The sequence below is a fragment of the Xyrauchen texanus genome, chromosome 34 (assembly GCF_025860055.1).
Source record: "Xyrauchen texanus isolate HMW12.3.18 chromosome 34, RBS_HiC_50CHRs, whole genome shotgun sequence".
Taxonomy (NCBI): domain Eukaryota; kingdom Metazoa; phylum Chordata; class Actinopteri; order Cypriniformes; family Catostomidae; genus Xyrauchen; species Xyrauchen texanus.
This window is the reverse complement of record NC_068309.1, coordinates 34176521-34194337: the sequence shown is the minus strand read 5'-3', so window position 1 is coordinate 34194337 and position 17817 is coordinate 34176521. Positions and strand designations below refer to the sequence as shown.

Sequence of the window (17817 nt, the reverse complement as noted above, 5' to 3'; positions counted from 1 at the left end):
AAGCCCGGCAGATGTAAAGCGCTGTCCGGAATGGCTTCACTCAGCCAGGTTTCTGTGAAGCACAGTGCAGCAGAGTTTAAAAAGTCCTTATTTGTACGTGTGAGGATATATAGTTTGTCCGTTTTGTTAGGAAGAGAGTGGAGATTCGCTAGATGAATGCTCAGCTGTGCTGTTCAAATGCCACTCTGACGGAGTTTAACCAGTGCACTGGCTTGTTTTCCTCGCCTGCATCTTGTAGCACGTTTAAACAACACAGCTGCGCCTCCGACTAAAATGTCCAGTAAAACGTCAGAATATTCAAAAACCTGGCATGTGCTGCCAAATGTTCTGCAGTTCGTCCCTGGTAAAACTGACTGGAAAAAGATTACTAAACACAGGACAAACAAACAAAAATAACATAAGAATTGGAGAGCTTATGTTAGCTCTCCAATTCTAGAACACCGAGGCGGCCATCTACGTCGCCATCATGAGATTATGACACAAATAAATTTGATCATCACCTAACAAGGCCACACGTCAAGGTCTGGGTAGATTAAATGGTTAGCAAACAATCAGTTCTTGTAGTCAACGTGTTGAATGCATGAGAAATGGGCAGGAGTAAAGACCTGAGTGACTTTGACAAGGGCCAAATTGTTGTGGCCAGACGACTGAGTCAGAGCATCTCTGAAACGGCAAGGTTTGTGGGGTGTTCCTGGTCAGCAGTGGTGAGTACCTACTGACAGTGGTCCGAGGAGGGACAACCCACAAACTGGCAACAGTGTGTTGGGCGCCCAAGGCTTATTGAAGTGCGAGGGCAACAAAGGCTATCCAGTCTGGTATAGCAGTAATGTGGCACAAGTCACTGAAAATTTGAATGACCGTCAAAACAACACACAGTGCATTACATCCTGCTACAAATGTGGCTGCATATCTGCAGACCGGTCAGTGCCATGATGACCCCTGTCCACAGTCGAAAGCACCTACTATGAGCATAGGAACTGGACCTTGGAGCAGCGGAAGAAGGTTGCCTGGTTCAATGAGTCCAAATTTCTTTTACATCACTTGGACGGCCGTGTACGTGTGTGTCATTTACCTGGAGAAGTTATGGCACCAGGATGCACTGTGGGAAGATGATGAGCCAGTGGAGGGAGTGTGATGCTCTGGGCAATGTTCTGCTAGGAAACCCTGGGTCTGTCCATTCATGTGGACATCAATTTTACACGTGCCACCTTCCTAAACATTGTTGCAGACCAGGTACACGCCTTCATGGCAATGGTATTCCCTGATGGCAGTGGCCTCTTTCAGGAGGATAATGAGCTCTACCACACTGCACACATTGTTGTGGAATGGTTTGAGGAACATGAAGTCTTCAAGGTGTTGCCTGGCCTCCAAATTCCCAGATCTCAATCTGATAGAACATCTGTGCGACGTGCTGGACCATCAAGTCCGATCAACTGCTGGCTCCACCTCGCAACTTACAGGACTTGAAGGATCTGCTGCTAATGTCTTGGTGCCAGATACAGCAGGACATCTTCAAGGGTCTTACAGAGTCCATGCCTCTGCGGGTCGGTGCTGTTTTGGCAGCATGTGGAGGACCAACAGCATATTAGACAGGTGGCCATAATGTTTTGTGTACTCATCAGTGTACGTTTAATAGACATAATGCAGATGAGTGTACAGTATGTGTGCTATTAGGGATATATATATATATATATATATATATCCCTAATAGCACAGATCTGTTTCAGTGAGGTAATTTTTTCCTTGCAGCAGCCATATTTGTAACCATCAGCGGGAGGAAGCGATGGCAGTGAATGGAAAGACTTTTCAGGTAGTACAATACATTTACTTTTACTGTGTACAGTTTTAGGTAACATAACCCCTTTTAGATGCCTGCAAAGAGGTAATGTCTGTAATTGATTGTCACAGATTTATTATACTCATTTACTTTTAATATATTGAAACACTGAATAACTGATACGTACTGCGCAGGTCTTCCATCTTCCTGATCTTGGCCAAGGTGTGACGTACACTTGCAGGGTCATTACTAGTAGAAAGTACCATCCTAACTGGGAAACCATGGTTACGTAGGCCATCAGCCACCTTGTTGGCCGTGTCTACCCACACGTCTTCAGCTGATGCAACAATAGCCGTGTTTGCCCAGCGAAAGTGCCGAGAAATGGTCAGCAGGACCCATAAGGGTGAGGGCATGGTGCGGACAAAGGTGGGGTAGCGCCATGTGTTCTCCAGTTCGTAATTCACACAAGCCCAGGAGAATAGAGCCTTATTCCAGGTCTTGGTTAGCAAGGATGCAGCTTCACAGTATCCAGGGTTCAATAGACCCACAAAAGCTGAAGCTCGGGTGTAGGAACCCATGAAGCCCTTCAAGGCCACGGAGGTCTGGCAGTCTTCATCCAGAATGATGTAGTCGAAGGTGGTACCCAGGGATAGTGTGGGGTCTCGGTTTACCCTCTCTACCGCTAACTGAGCTGCAACTCTGGGCATGGCCTTTGCAAAGAGGGGGTCACAAGACCATGGTCCTACCACCCCGACTTTGAAGACCGTGTCCCTGCACATGCAAGGCAGATTTAGGGTGACTAGGAGGAACCAGAAGAACCAGGCTCCATGTGGCAGATGAGGCATCTTGGCCTTCTTCACCACCGAGGTTAGCATGGCCAGCCAAACACACAGTGGATAAAAGTGGTTTTGCAGCTCAAGCATTGTAAACTTGAACCAACTGCCTTCCCAATGTCCAGTTGACCTGCGGAAAAGAGCAAAATGTTTGCTCACTAGATTTATTTTAAAGGAATATTCCAGGTTCAATACAAGTTAAGATCAAGCATTTGTGGCATAATGTTGATTACCACAAAAAGATTCATTCAACTATAGCCCATTGATTTCTTAAAGAAGCAAATATCGAGGTTACAGTGAGTCATTTACAATGGAAGTGAGTGGGGACAATTTTTGGAGGGTTAACAGGCAGAAATGTGAAGCTTATAATTTTATACAATTTCATAAATTTTTCTGTTAAAACTCATGTATTATTTGAGCTATTTATTTTAATCATTGCTTTTATGGATGTTTAGGTTTATAGGGTTTATGGAAATATGTCACCATAGCAAAGAAAAAAAGAAAAGGTTTTTAAGTGATTTTATCACTCTAAAATAATATTAACACACATACGTCTTGTGGCTATACTTATAAAAAGTGAATATTTTAACGTTAAAAAGTGGCTCCATTCACTTCCAATGTAAGTGCCTCACTGTTACACAGATTTGTCCTTTTTTTAAAGAAAAGGAGGGAAAAGTATTTTTATACAATGTGTTTTCTGTGGTAATTAACAGTATGCCACAAATGCTGTTGATTGAGCTCAACTTGTATTGACTTGTATATTTCATTAAAGATAGCTTTATTTCTAGTCCGATAATGGAATATTTGTAATACTAATCCAATCAAATAAACAGGATTCTGATGTGTAGATAATACAAGTTAAGCTCAATTGACAGCGTTTTTGGTATAACGTTGCAAGAAAAAAGGTCATTTTTACAGTAATTTTAGGATTTGTTGACATTACATCATCATGGCAATGAAGTTGAAAATTTGCTATAACTTTACACAGAAAAGTGATTTTATTACACTAATATCATGTTAACATACATAGTTGCTGGGATTCCATCCAAAATGTTTAGCATTTTTTAGTGCATTTCTAAAGATTCGACTTAAGAAAATACAAATCGTTGAGTGTTTCCATCCACTACGTAATGTGCATTATCATGAGGGACCGCTGAATGACCTCTCCCTGCTTTGAGGTCAGTTTTATTTGCAAGATTGAAGCAAGTATCTCATTTCTTAGGGCAGTATTTTTTTTGGGTGAACCATACCTTTAACAAATGAAAGTAAAAAACAAAAATGCACAACTTAACATCACTTGCAGTGCCTTTGAATTTCAAACGGCGTTGCCATGGCGAGGCGATAACTTAATGGCAAAAAAGGAAAAAGAGGAAGTGCTCTTATCTTCGGCGTGCATTGTGCGATTTAGATCAAAATTGAGATTTATGTTTGGTATCGGGGGCTGATCACATGGATATGACTACTGTGGGGCACAACTATAGTGCTACCAACTGGTAGCAGGAAGTGTGGAACATTTTACAAACTATGGAATGACACTCTTATTTTTATCTGAATTGCTTGATTTTTTTTTTTTTATAATAATATCAAGACAGTACAGATTTTAAATTATGAAGGGATTTTTGATATCTTAACTACTGTTGCCATGGCAATGCATAAAACACTATTATTCCTTTTTATGTATATTCATATGTTTTTGAGGCACTTGGTATTATTACATTTTTATGATATTTTGCACACACATCAGAATCGTCGGCCATTAGGTATAGCTACAGTCACCAAACTTTGTACATACTGTACGTAGATCTCATCAAGCCGGACAAATTTCACACCACAGACATTAGCCCCGCCCAACAGGAAGTCAATCCATTTTGGATTGTTTGAAAATGGCATGCTCTGAAATTGAAATACTCCTCAGAGTTAATTCATCTGACTGGCACCAAACTTAGGCAACGTCATGCCAAAACATTGAAGAATAACAGATTTTTTATGTCTCAAACGGTGTCTCCATGGTGATGCGATAAAATAACAAAAACTACACTTAATTTTTGGCTTTATGTAAAGTGGCAGTTCCATGCACTGTTTTCCAGCACTGGTGCTCCCCATCTACAGCCCCATGGCAAAAGAAAACCTATTTTCCCAAGTTGTGGTTGTAAGATTGCAGTCTGAATTGAATTTTGGGGAGATTAAAAGACCATATGCTGGTAGCCATTATCATAATAATGTTCTAATATATTGTTTTTAATGTGGAATGACAACAGCAGTAATGCTTCGGATCATTTGTGTCACTCTTAGGGAGTTAGAAGTGCTCAGGAGGACTTCTAAGCTGTCATAGGTTTAGGAGCTACATTACTTCATTAATTACTGTGAGTCCTAATATTAGTGAGCGACATGCCCCTCATTTTTAAGTGTTGCACCTAAATTTCCACGTTAGGAGATACTCTTAGACTTATTGTACAATATTTTTTGTGAACATGGCCCAGGTTCAATGCAAGTTAAGATCATTTGACAGCATTTGTGGCATAATGTTGATTACTACAAAAAAATATTTTGTCTCTTTCCTTTCATTAAAAAAGAGGCAAAATCATGGTAACAGTGAGGCACTGAAAATGGACGTGAATGGGGCCAGTCCATTAAAATAAAACACATAAAATTACACATAGTTTAAAAGTATAGCTACAAGATGTAAACATTATACATGTTAACATGGTTTAGTATGCTACATCAGGGATTTACTGGTGTAACGATATATACCAGATTGCAGGGGTTACCAGCATTATGGTGTCATGACTGCAAAGTTATAATATTGGATAAAACTTTTCACAAATGCGGTTAGTAAGTGATATTATCACATTCAAATTATGTAAACACAAATAATGTTTATGTCTTGGTGTGCATATTATCGTTGATGAACTGGCCCTTCACTTCATTTGCAAGTGCCTCCCTTTTTTCAATATAAGAACAACTTGGGATTAACAGTGGCACATCTTGCACGCTGCAAAGTCTATTATCATTAGTTTGATATACTTACTATGCAAGGTGTGAAAGTTGTACTATGAGAAATGCATAAACTCCATTGTGACCCATAATGCAGGTGAAGTCCTTTTGTCTTGCAGTATTCCATTAAGGGAAAAAAAACCTCTTGCAAACAAGTGCTTGTTTGTTTATTTCTGTGTTTTTTTTAACAGTATTACTATTAAAAGTATTACTATGCAAAGCAAGGAAAAGAATGATACTGTCTTTTGCATGTAAAGTCAGACTGTAGCAGGTGTGTGATGGCACTGCAGATTTACTGTGCGACCTGAAGATTATATTAATCCCCTCTTATTATATCTGCCAGCTCTCCCTCTTACATCTCTTATATTCAGTGGCTCAAACGTCCTTGCAGAAATGTTGTGCAGAGTTCAAGCCTATAAAATGTGGATTTGTCTCATTAAGCATTAAATAATTTAAATGCATCCAGCATAACAGAGAAGAATGCTATAAAACAACAACAATTAGTTATTTCTGAAGAGAAATTTAATATACTGAACATGTGCAAATCTACAGCAAAACATTTTTGAAACTGTCATTGAAATACAACAGCAATAGGCTGCTCAATAAAATGCTGAACTCATTTTGGAAGGCAAGAATATAATCACAACAAATTTTATGTTTCAACATTCAGTAACATTATGGCAAAAACTAACATTTTCTTAGGAAATACTATTAAAACATTCATATTTACTTTTACATATAAAGTTATATTTTAATTTACAAATCAGTAATCATAATTTACCTTGTTCTGCTCTTACTGACAATGATGGAAAAACATGATACATGTTTCAGAAAGATAAGTGGTTTGAACAACTTCAGATGCTATTCAAAACAAAAGCAAATATATACTAGCCAATTTTTGATAATGATTATAACTGCTCCACAAGCTTTTAACGTGGCATTACAGTGACCAATAAATGATGGTTATAAAAAACTATTGGGAGAGTTCAAAATACAAAAAACAAAACAATTTAAGGACCATGTGACTGTACATAGCTATTTTTGCAATGGGTCATGTTTGCTGCAATGTTAGCGGTTGGTTTGGAGCTTCTGAGGAGCTCTGTTGCTGATATCTTTTCACTGCAACCAGCCTTGGCACTTCTCGTCCTTCTCAGAAAAGCCATGAAGTTGTCATTTTGAGAACTGATTTTGGAACCTCCTCCCCCAGGTGTCTGTGTGCCAGGATCACCCTGCTTGTTTTCAAAGGAGTCTTTACGACCCAGGAGCTTTCTTTTAGATCTGCAGAGTGCGAAAACGATTTGAAAGTATAGAAAGTACAGAATGTGGAAGCCAACTTAAAATCAAAACAAAACAACACTGGAAGCACCTTCGTAACTAATGTACTGCATAGTCAGTGAGTGTGTTTACTTATTGATTATGCTTAATAAGAAGGCAGTATGTGAAATCATGTATTGTAAAAGCCTTAACTGGCTTTCTTTTATCAGGGAAGCATTATAAACGGTATAAGCAAAAATGCCCATGTAGCTATTTGCCCAGTTTCCCGATTTCGTGCTGCATGTTAAAACCTTTACCGGCATTCCATCTGCTTATTTAGTGTGCACAAGTGTTGTATGTATGCTTGTTTGAAAACCAGAGAATAATATGATGATTTAAAATGTCATGTAAATGCGGTTATCTTACATTTGTTAAATAAACTGCTTTATGGTAGATATCAGCGTAATGTTGTGCATGTCAACGTACTCACTGTGATTTTGAAGCAGTACTAGCTAACCTGTGGATGATGGTGAACAAGTCCTCCGTTGTGTGAGATTTGGACTTGTAAAGAAATACATCATCTTCTTCTCCCACTAATTGTAGTGGTCCAAGGTCTGGCATATGGTCACTTTTTTCTACATCGTATGAGGGATGATCTGTTGAAATGATTAATAGGATATTATGAGTCTTGGAGAAACCAACTAAATATTACGGCACATAGCAATTTAGCAAATCAAAAGAAAAGATTAAATTCTGTCTAACTTCTTGCCCATTACAGTTCTCTCACCTGGTGCACTTGAGTGTTGTTGTTCAACGGCCATAGGGCATGTTGGAATCACACCATAGAGAGTTACATGATACTGACTCGCAGAGGTAGGAGATTTTGGAGACTTGCATAGCTTAGATGGAGACTGGATATTGTCTGAGTTCTTCAGGGCTGCTGAGTTACCTGAAGGTGAGTTGTCCACACATGGAGACTTTGCCAGAAGTGGTGATGGGGCTCTTCTCTTTTTCTTCTGAAGTTCATGTGGGTTACAACGGGAGGTTTTGTTGAAGGGAAGCACACTTGGGTCCTGTGGCTCAAGAGTGCATGGGGGCTGTGGCCAATGGGGCTCCCTTATTGGTTCCAGAGAGTGTCCATCAAAAAATTGCTGCTGCTTCAGATGATGTCCTTGTCCAAAACTGGCAATATTTGGGGATGGTACGGTCACTGCAGGCTTTGCTTTGTTAACCATTGTGTAAATGTCTTCCTGTCGTTCACTGGCTATGACTGTTGAGGGTTCTGGATATGAAGCTGTTCCAAAATGTGGCTGCACCAAGGTATTGTTTGGCCATTTGTTTCTCTGGGGCTTTGGAGCCACTGGTGGTTTGTTTCTTGGGCTGTTTGTGGGACTTAGAGAGTTTCCACCCCTTTCAGCCTCCTCCTCGATAACTTCTGTTGTAGTTTCCCGTGCATTCTCTAGATCGGAGCTACTGACTGAACGTAAGCGCACATTGTTTAGGTCTTCCTGAGTCACAACTGGCATGATGAACATGCTGTTACTCAGCCTTTGCTTTGGTCTGGTGGCTTCTGTGCTGTCTGAGTAGCGACGGTTTGCTTTCTGTTGAACTGTAGAAGGTTCTGGATCATGGGTGTACTGCTGAACCTCAGGAAGCTGAAGAGATAGCCTTGCATTTCGGTGCCTTGCCCTTTGGCCAGGAATTGCGCTGGATGGCTTTGAACCCATCCTGCAACCCAACTGAAAAGGTCCCATGTTAACTGAAGACTGGAATGATTGAGTGGGTGTTTCACATTGGCTTCCATAGCCACTTGATGGCGAGTTTGACCCAAAGGGTTTGGATGGAGAAGGAATGGATGGCTGGGAGGTGGAGGAATGAGAAGAGGATGGGGAAGTGTTTACTTCAGAATTACCAAAGGTACCATCATTTGTTGGAGCAGCCACAGATGGACCTAAGCCAGACTTGCATGGTTCACTGGACCGTAGCTCATTTAGTGCTCTGTGAGAAGAGATAGATGGTTTCAGTGCCACCTTTCCAGGTGCTTCGGTTGCAGGAGTTGATTTCTTGCACTTACCAACTTCTGGTTTAGGTGTTGGAATAAGATCTGGCAGTAGTATGACATTCTGGCCATCTTTTTTTAAGTGTGCCTGCGTTTTATGCTCAGAATGCTTCCCAGCTGCAAGCATTTGTAATGACACGGTTCGTACTGGTGGGGCTGGTTTGCTTTTGGCCTTCGTCAGGACAATGCTTCGGGACCTAGACCGTGGCACCGCATCCGGAAGGCGATCTCCACGCCTCGCAGAGGTGCTGTCACTACCACTATCCTCCGAGCTGCTGCTGGGATATGAAAGGGCATAGCTTACACACCGGCGCCGGGTCACACATGGGTTGGAATTCACAGCTGTGGAAAGGGACAAGGAGCGTCTGTGGACCTCTATGTTACTGGTTGGTCTACTCCTACGCTGCTCCCTCAGGGCATTTACACAATCTTTATCCCCTCTTATCACAACAGCAGAGTTAATCTGTGATGCCTGGCTTGGCTCTTCTGGATCTTGGAACTGTGGAGGGGGTTTGATCACGTCAGGTGCCATCAGAAATGAGTTCACATTATCATCCCACTCAGATGAGAAGGTTGAAACATTAGGGCCACACCAACCCTGGGCAGAACAGACTATGGTGGTGTTTTCCATCTTTGATTTTAGTTTAAGGTCAGCACTTTTTCATAAATCAGTTGTCGAGAGATTCCATTGGCTATTTTAAGTTATTCTTCAGCATATTCTTGGAGATACACAACCTTAGGTAACAGAAAAAATAATTAATTTTATTGCTGAGATGTTTTACAATGAATCCTAAAAATTTTATCTCTCACTCAATGGCTCACTGATGCTCAAAATACCACTTGGTGACATCACTCTCCAAATGCTTCAAACAGAGTGGACTAAAACTGCAGGAAGGGAAAATCAGCCCATCTTGGTCTTTGTTTGGCTCATGAGTGGGTGTTTGCCATGGCAACAGTTACCTGTTCATCCATATAGAGACAGAATTCGAGAGAAATCTCAACTGTATTTGCACATGCGTTTGTGCTTTCAGAAGCAATTGTGAGCGGAGAAAGAAAACTGAATGGAGTTACATGCTAAATGGAAAGGATAATTGCTTACAGAGTACCAAAGTCAGTTCTACACCTATGTTCTCAGTATTATACATTCTGGATTTAAAATATGTTCCAAGTTTAGAGAAAATACTGTATTACTAATGTGTGCGAATTAAAAAGACCATCATCTCGACAATTTTCTATTAAAAAATGATCAGAAACAAGATGGCATATATTCCCTGCTAAAACAAAAATTGCATATGGTCCACCAACTAGACAAGCACCAAACCAGTACTAAACAGAGTAGACCAACATTGTTGGTTGAGAATGGTTGCTATCTTCTCTCTAAGATGCAGGGAGGAATTCACCAAGAATGCATTTTGCCTGGTAAAAGCACCATTATTTGCACTCACTGTCTGCCCTGGTTTAGTGCCCAATTCACTAAAGGGATTTTGCACCTGTTGCGGGCCAGTTCTGAGCACTGTATAGTGAAGGATATAGCATCCACTGTAATCTGACAAACTCTGGTGGGACTGTGCAGTGTCACTCCACTGCTGTGATTCAGACAGTTGAAATATCTCTTTAACATGCCAAAAATGTGCATCTGGATATATGCCAGTTTATAATGCTCTTCTGCATCATTTGATCATTATTTGATGAATTAATACTGCCATGATTATAGAAAATGTAAAAACAACAACAACAAAAAGATTTAGTTTACCGCCTGCATTCACTGGTAATAGCGTGATGTTAATTGTGCCAGGCAAATAGTGCACAGTTTTGTGAATTAAGCACAATCCATAATAAGTCAATTAATCCTGGAAATGAATTACAAAATGAACATATGGATTCAAGAAAATTGATGATGTCATGCTACCTTATTGCTGGAAGCAGATTAAAAAACTAAATTCAAAACTCTTCCAAAAGGTTTTTAGGAATAGGTCATGAAGAAATTGAAGACGCTGTGCACATCTTAAAAGTGCAATGTGAATCAATTCCATCCTTTGGATTGATTTAAAACACACTCAAGCCACTGTTAATCATATCTTAAAATGATACATCATGTCAAAACATCAGTAATATTTGTCAGATTTATGTAAGAAGACATTAAAATACCTTAAAGGGATCAATCCTTTCATTGCATCTTTTTACATCCAATAAAAAATGTATGGTGACTGAGGCTGTCATACTGACTAATATCTTTTTTTTCCATGGAGGAAATAAAAGTCATACGGGTTTGGAACAACAGGGGTGAGTAAATGGTGACAGAATTTTGGGTAAACAATCCCTTTGAGAGGCAAACCAAAACCATAGTGAATTGATATTCTACCCAGCGCTTATGAAGGTTTGCAACAAAATGTGACATGTACAGTATCAAGAGCTTCTTGCTGATGTTGAACTAATTATTGCTTTTAATTATGCCAAATGTTCTAAATTCTATAAATGTTCTATATATTTGGAACCCCGATCTCAGGGAACCCGTCGCTCTACTGTAGCTATATTTTTAATAAGCAGTTGTCAGAGTGAAAGTTGCTATAAAAACTATTGCTAGGTATCTTTCAGATCAACAAAACACAGGAGGACATCTTGCCATTCACGTGCACTTGCGTGTGCATTCACAAATGTGTGACGTTGTTCCATTGCAGCACTGCAGCCAGAAAATAGAGGTTTTGTAACCACTCTGATGTGTATGATACATATTACAATCTGTCATGTTGGAATAAATGCACTAAATAAAAAGCTAATGCAAAACCATTTAAATTAAGTTGACGATTGTCATTATGTAAGCAAACGGGAACCTCATACACATAAGAAGCGACAAGTGGCATTGCCAAAGTCAGAGACGACTTTGTCAAAATATAGAGTATTGCTACAAAGGACAAACATCATAGACATCATGTGAATGAAATAAACAAATCTTTAAATACAGTAAAGAACAATTATCAGTGATCTAAGGTGATTGAACCCAAACGCCCTCAAAACATCCCATAATCTCCCCTTCTTCTTACCTTTCATTCGGCTCTGGAGACGGAGCTATGTCTTCTGATGCTGTTCCCACTCTCTCTCTCTCCAGCTCTCCACTCAGTGTTCAACGCATTCACATGCTGTTACCATGACGATAGGAAGTGGGCTGCTTGCTTCCTCTCTGAGTTCAAGTTCGTTGGATGCTGATAGAGAGAGAGAGAGAGAGAGAGAGAGAGAGAGAGGGGCATATTACATAAACACCAAATCCTCAGAGATGCTGCAAAATTCACGGTGCTGCTGTCAAAAACAGCTACATACCCCATCAGAAGTCAGAATGTGCAATGCCAGCATAGTTCCTCAGCTAAAACAACACAAAATGACATTTACACTGAAATCCATAAAGTGACACAAAACATACCTTCATTATGAATCTAGTAATATGTTTGATTATATGTTAGTTACAGCTATTCTGATTACCAAGTGCTTTTGTCTTAATCATTAGCAGTCATAGACAAATCGAGTCTATTAACAGAATATAGAGAAATGTTCACAACATTTGATATATTAAGAATAATGTAATGCGGGCCTGGGTAGCTCAGCGAGTAAAGATACTGACTACCACCCCTGGAGTCGCGAGTTCGAATCCAAGGCATGCTGAGTGACTCCAGTCAGGTCTCCTAAGCAACAAAATTGGCCCGGTTGTTAGGGAGGGAAGAGTCACATGGGGTAACCTCCTTGTGGTCGCTATAATGTGGTCCGCTCTCGGTGGGGCATGTGGTGAGTTGTGCATGGAGAATAGCATGAAGCCTCCACACGTGCTATGTCTTCTTGGTAACGCGCTCAACAAGCCACGTGATAAGATGCGGAGGCAACTGAGATTTGTCCTCCGCCACCCAGATTGAGGCGAGTCACTACACCACCATGAGGACTTGGCGCACATTGGGAATTAGGCATTCCAAATTGGGGAGAATAATTTAATGTAACAATTAAGTCTATTTAAATTAAGAAACTGCCTTAACCAAACGAATAGGACCAATGCATCAACAAACTACAGTATGAACTGTTCATAAAGCATAGCATTGCAGTACCTGCTGTGAAAAACACAGCTTAAAGGTGATTAGCTTGTCTCCTAAAATGGCTAGGCTGGTCTGTTTTGTTGGTTTTAGATGGGTTTTGGGATTTTGTTCGCTGGGAAACCAGCTGGCCAAACAGCTAAACCAGCTAAACACTAGCTTGGCCAGACTGGGAGATGAGCTAGACTAGCTGAAGACCAGATTGGCCAGGCTGGGATACCAGCTAAACCAGATTAAGACCAACTTGGCCAGACTTGTAGACCAGCAAAGAGTTAAAGATCAGCTTGGCCTGGCTCGGAGACCAGCTAGACCAAATGAAGACCAGCTTGGCTAGACTGGGAGATCAGCTAGACCTGCTGAAGACCAGTTTGGCCAGATAGGGAGACCAACTAAACAAGCTGAAGACCAGCTAGACCAGATGAAGACCAGCTTGGCATGGCTGGGAGACCAGCTCGACCAGATGAAGATCATCTTTGCCAGGCTCTGAGACAAGTTAGACCAGCTGAAGACCAGATTGTCCAAGGTAGCAGAATAGCTAAACTAGATGAAGAATATCTTGGCCATAAGCTAGGTCAGCTGAAGACCAGCTTGGCCAGGCTGGGAGACCAGCTAGTCCAGAAGAAGACCAGCTTGGCCAGGCTGGAAAACCAGCTAGATCACATGAAGACCAGTGTGGCCAGGCTGGGAGATCAGCTAGACCAGCTGAAGACTAGCTTGGCTAGGCTGGGAGACCAGATAGACCAGCTGAAGACCAGATTCCCCTAGCTGCAAAACATGGTAGACCAGCTGATGACCAAATTGGCCAGGCTGGAAGACTAGCAGTTAAAGACCATCTTTGCCAGGCACGAAGACCAGTTAGACCAGCCGAAGACCAGTTTGGCCAGATAGGGAGACCAACTAAACAAGCTGAATACCAGCTAGACCAGATGAAGACCAGCTTAGCAATGTTTGGAGACCAGCTAGACCAGTTGAAAACCATCTTGTCAGGCTGGGAGACGAGCTAGACTAGACGAAGACCAGCTTGGCCTGACTGGGGGACCAGCTAGACCAGCTTATACCAGCTAAGATCAGCAAACCACCATTTCAGCAGGTTAACATATCAAAAAAGCTCAGAAAAGAGACAATAACAGTAAAACATCTCATGTGCATCACTGCAGTTGTTTCTCTCATGAGTGAGTGTGTGAGTGAGTGAGTGAGTGAGTGAGATGGAAGTCAGAAGAGAAACCCTGAGAACCAGGCATTTAGCATTGTTGTGCAATTTCCAGATTTTAACAACAGAGGTGGTGCATGAGTGCATGTTTGAAGAGGAGTGAAATATATAATCATTCTGTATTACACAATTCAGTTGCATAACATGTACAGTTGATAGTGAATCCCATGTGGGAATATTCAGTGTAGCATTGCTTAAGTGCCCAGTAGAAGCATACCCTGTCTAGAGAGCTTAGAAAGGGAGGTACTGTTGTGATGCATTTACTATAAGATAAAGACTTAAATTAATTATTTACTCACCCCCACGTTGTTCCAAATTTGTAAGACTTTCTTATATGGAACATGAATAGAGATTAGGCAGAATGTTAGGGACTGGCAGCCTTTGTGAATTGTGTCTGCAACCACAAAAAAAAAAAAGAAAAAAAAAAGACATTTGATACTCATATTATCATAAACCAAATTATATTGACCTTTTTGTTTCAGCTAATGTCTAACGTAAATGCATAAAACTTTAAAAGCTTTCAGATATTGTATTATTGCACTCCAATGATGCCATGCATCAAGAGAATATTTGATTAGAGATAATCGATTTTTGTACAGTATTGAATACACACAATTGCATGTTTAATCTTGCAAACATATTACTCCTCTGTAACATCATTATGAAAGAATAGGAGAAAATAATGCTAATGTATGTGTGGGTGTCAGTGGTCAGTACCTCCAGGCGGCCAATGTTATCAGCTTCAGTGAATTCCTAACTCTCTCGACTGGGATGCCTTCAGTGTCAGCTTTTTAAGTGGATGTGATATCCTTTGTGCATGTGTCTCCTCATGCCTGATTATGACCCACCCCACACCCCTTCACGCTCTGTCCCACACCCCACCCTCGACCATTTCTCATAAAACTCACACCAAAACCACAAATAAAGCATGAGGCACTCCTTTTAAAAAGAGGAAGCTGCTTTGCTCAAGCAGATAGTGACAGGAAACACGAATCTTAGTTTCTAGATTGCTGAAAGATTGAACTGATGCAATGGCCAAGGTCAGCGAAAGAACTGTACCAGGGAGGGATTGCAACATGCCTTCTTGGGCACCAACCGCACTGTATGAACTGAGGACAACACCCAAGAAAACTTCCCCTTGGGTGTGTATCTAAATTAAGTGTTAGTTTAAAAATGGAAATTGTCAATCAAATCTGCCCAGGTTATCTGTGCGTCTTACTAAATTTTATTAAAAAAAAATGCAATGTAGGCATTGGAGAAACACAAAACATGAAAGCTTTGACAAAAATAATTCAAGCAGTTTCTAGAAGCTTTCACATGCTGTGTTTTAGTTTGTCTATGTTTCTTAAAGCGTATGACAACTAGAACTGTTTCATATGGCAATAAACAGCTGGTAATAAAATAGGTTGCATGCAGCGCTTGTCCAGTCAATACTATTAAAGTGTTATATTAAAATAATAGGGGAGAGATATATGTATTGATGACGTTTAGACGTTCTCTCCACATATGACTGGATTATCACCTTGTTTTCTGGACATATCTTTTAAGATTTCACAACAAACCTTTGATCATGGCTGTGACCTCCCCACTCGTGTTCTCCTTCGCCATCCCGTCATTCATTTTCAATAAAAAGCAGTTGATGCAGGAATAAAGAGATAAGACACAAGCATGTAGTTAAGTCAAGCTTTACCGCAAGCTTATCTCAATAAGAGGGAGCGTGAAAACAAAGCGAAAGTAACCTTTGCGCTGGAGGTCGAACATTACTAAGTGCTGCTAGATTTTAAATTAGTATTTTTTATCACATTCTTTCTGGTTATATAAGAAAATCCATCTTTACTTCATGCCAATAGTGTTTAACACTGCTTAACACGTGGTGAATTATTGCATTAAGGTCTGTTAACAGGTGTTTCGCCTGAGATGGAGCATTAGTGGAGTGCTCTTAGAGCGAGAGAAAACAATGACGCTCCAAGTTTTTAAAAACCCACTCTTCGCTCCAGGCAAAATCAAACCTGCTCACATACTCTGGTTGCAACCCATTCACTTGCATTGTATGGACCTACAGAGCTGAGATATTCTTCTAAAAATCTTCAGTTAAGTTCAGCAGAAGAAAGAAAGTCATACACATCTGGTGTTGCATGAGTAAATAATGAGAATTGTAATTTTTGGGTGAATTATCCCTTTAAGGGCTCTTGTCAGATCTGGATGAATTTGTCAATAAGAAGTGAGGTTTGTAAACATTTCTAGTAGGGCTGTCAATCGCTAAAAAATTGTAATCAAATTAATTACATGGTGTCCCGATTAATTAATTGCGATTAATCGCATATACGCATATATGGGAGTATGCCCATCCGGTCTACATGTGTTTTGTGGATCTGGAGAAGGCGTATGACCGGGTCCCCCGGGAGAGACTGTGGGAGGTGCTGCGGGAGTACGGGGTGGGGGGGTCCCTTCTTAGGGCGATCCAATCCCTGTACGTCCAAAGCGAGGGCTGTGTCCGGGTCCTCGGCACAAAGTCGAGTTCATTCCATGTGGGGGTTGGTCTCCGCCAAGGCTGCGCTTTGTCACCAATCCTGTTTGTGATATTCATGGACAGGATATCGAGGCGTAGTCGGGGTGGGGAAGGTGTGCGGTTCGGTGGGCTGGGGATCTCATCGCTGCTTTTTGCAGATGATGTTGTCTTCATGTCATCATCGGTCCGTGACCTTCAGCTCTCACTGGATCGCTTGGCAGTCGAGTGTGAAGCAGCTGGGATGAGGATTAGCACCTCTAAATCTGAGGCCATGGTTCTCAGCAGGAAACCGATGGAGTGCGTACTCCAGGTAGGGAATGAGGTTTTGCCCCAAGTGAAGGAGTTCAAGTACCTCGGGGTCTTGTTCACGAGTGAGGGGACAATGGAGCGGGAGGTTGGCCGGAGAATCGGGGCAGCAGGGGCGGTATTGCACTCGCTCTATCGCACCGTTGTCACGAAAAGAGAGCTGAGCCGAAGGCAAAGCTCTCGATCTACCGGTCAATTTTCGTTCCTACCCTCACCTATGGTCATGAAGGTTGGGTCATGACCGAAAGAACTAGGTCGCGAGTACAAGCGGCCGAAATGGGCTTCCTCAGAAGGGTGGCGGGCTTCTCCCTTAGAGATAGGGTGAGGAGCTCAGTCATCCGTGAGGAGCTCGGAGTAGAGCCGCTGCTCCTTTGCGTTGAAAGGAGTCAGTTGAGGTGGTTTGGGCATCTGGTAAGGATGCCCCCTGGCCGCCTCCCTAGGGAGGTGTTTCAGGCACGTCCAGCTGGGAGGAGGCCTCGGGGAAGACCCAGGACTAGGTGGAGAGATTACATCTCCACACTGGCCTGGGAATGCCTCGGGGTCGCCCAGTCAGAGCTGGTTAATGTGGCTCGGGATAGGGAAGTTTGGGGCCCCCTGCTGGAGCAGCTGCCCCCGCGACCCGACTTCGGATAAGCGGTTGAAGATGGATGGATGGATGGATAATCGCATATACAAATATTTGCTGAGAAGGCCCCTCATATAACAATAATTCAATACATAATGATGAAATAATTATACATCCATCCATCCATCCATCCATCCATCCATCCATCTTCAACCGCTTATCCGAAGTCGGGTCGCGGGG

The 17817-nt window shown here is 41.6% G+C and overlaps 2 protein-coding genes across 2 annotated transcripts in view; both read right to left on the bottom strand.

Annotated features, from left to right (window-relative positions):
* The window catches only part of LOC127628132 (retinal guanylyl cyclase 2-like), a 40534-nt gene extending 34631 nt beyond the window's left edge, over positions 1-5903 (bottom strand). Inside the window, exons 1-2 of the mRNA XM_052104834.1 lie at positions 5639-5903; positions 1965-2740 (exon numbers count right to left, since the gene is read on the bottom strand). Coding sequence (XP_051960794.1) covers positions 1965-2700 — 736 coding nt within the window. The 5' untranslated portion in view covers positions 2701-2740; positions 5639-5903. The remainder of the gene's footprint in view (positions 1-1964; positions 2741-5638) is intronic.
* A 245-nt stretch (positions 5904-6148) lies between these two features.
* Positions 6149-15027, bottom strand: si:ch73-362m14.2 (NHS-like protein 2). The gene is made up of 6 exons (XM_052104832.1): positions 14915-15027; positions 14497-14591; positions 11959-12117; positions 7646-9652; positions 7376-7514; positions 6149-6882 (listed from the first exon to the last, which is right to left on the bottom strand). Exons 4-6 carry the CDS (start codon positions 9546-9548, stop codon positions 6615-6617), a joined length of 2310 nt encoding a protein of 769 aa, XP_051960792.1. The 5' UTR covers positions 9549-9652; positions 11959-12117; positions 14497-14591; positions 14915-15027; the 3' UTR covers positions 6149-6614.
* Between the last annotated feature and the right edge of the window lie 2790 nt (positions 15028-17817).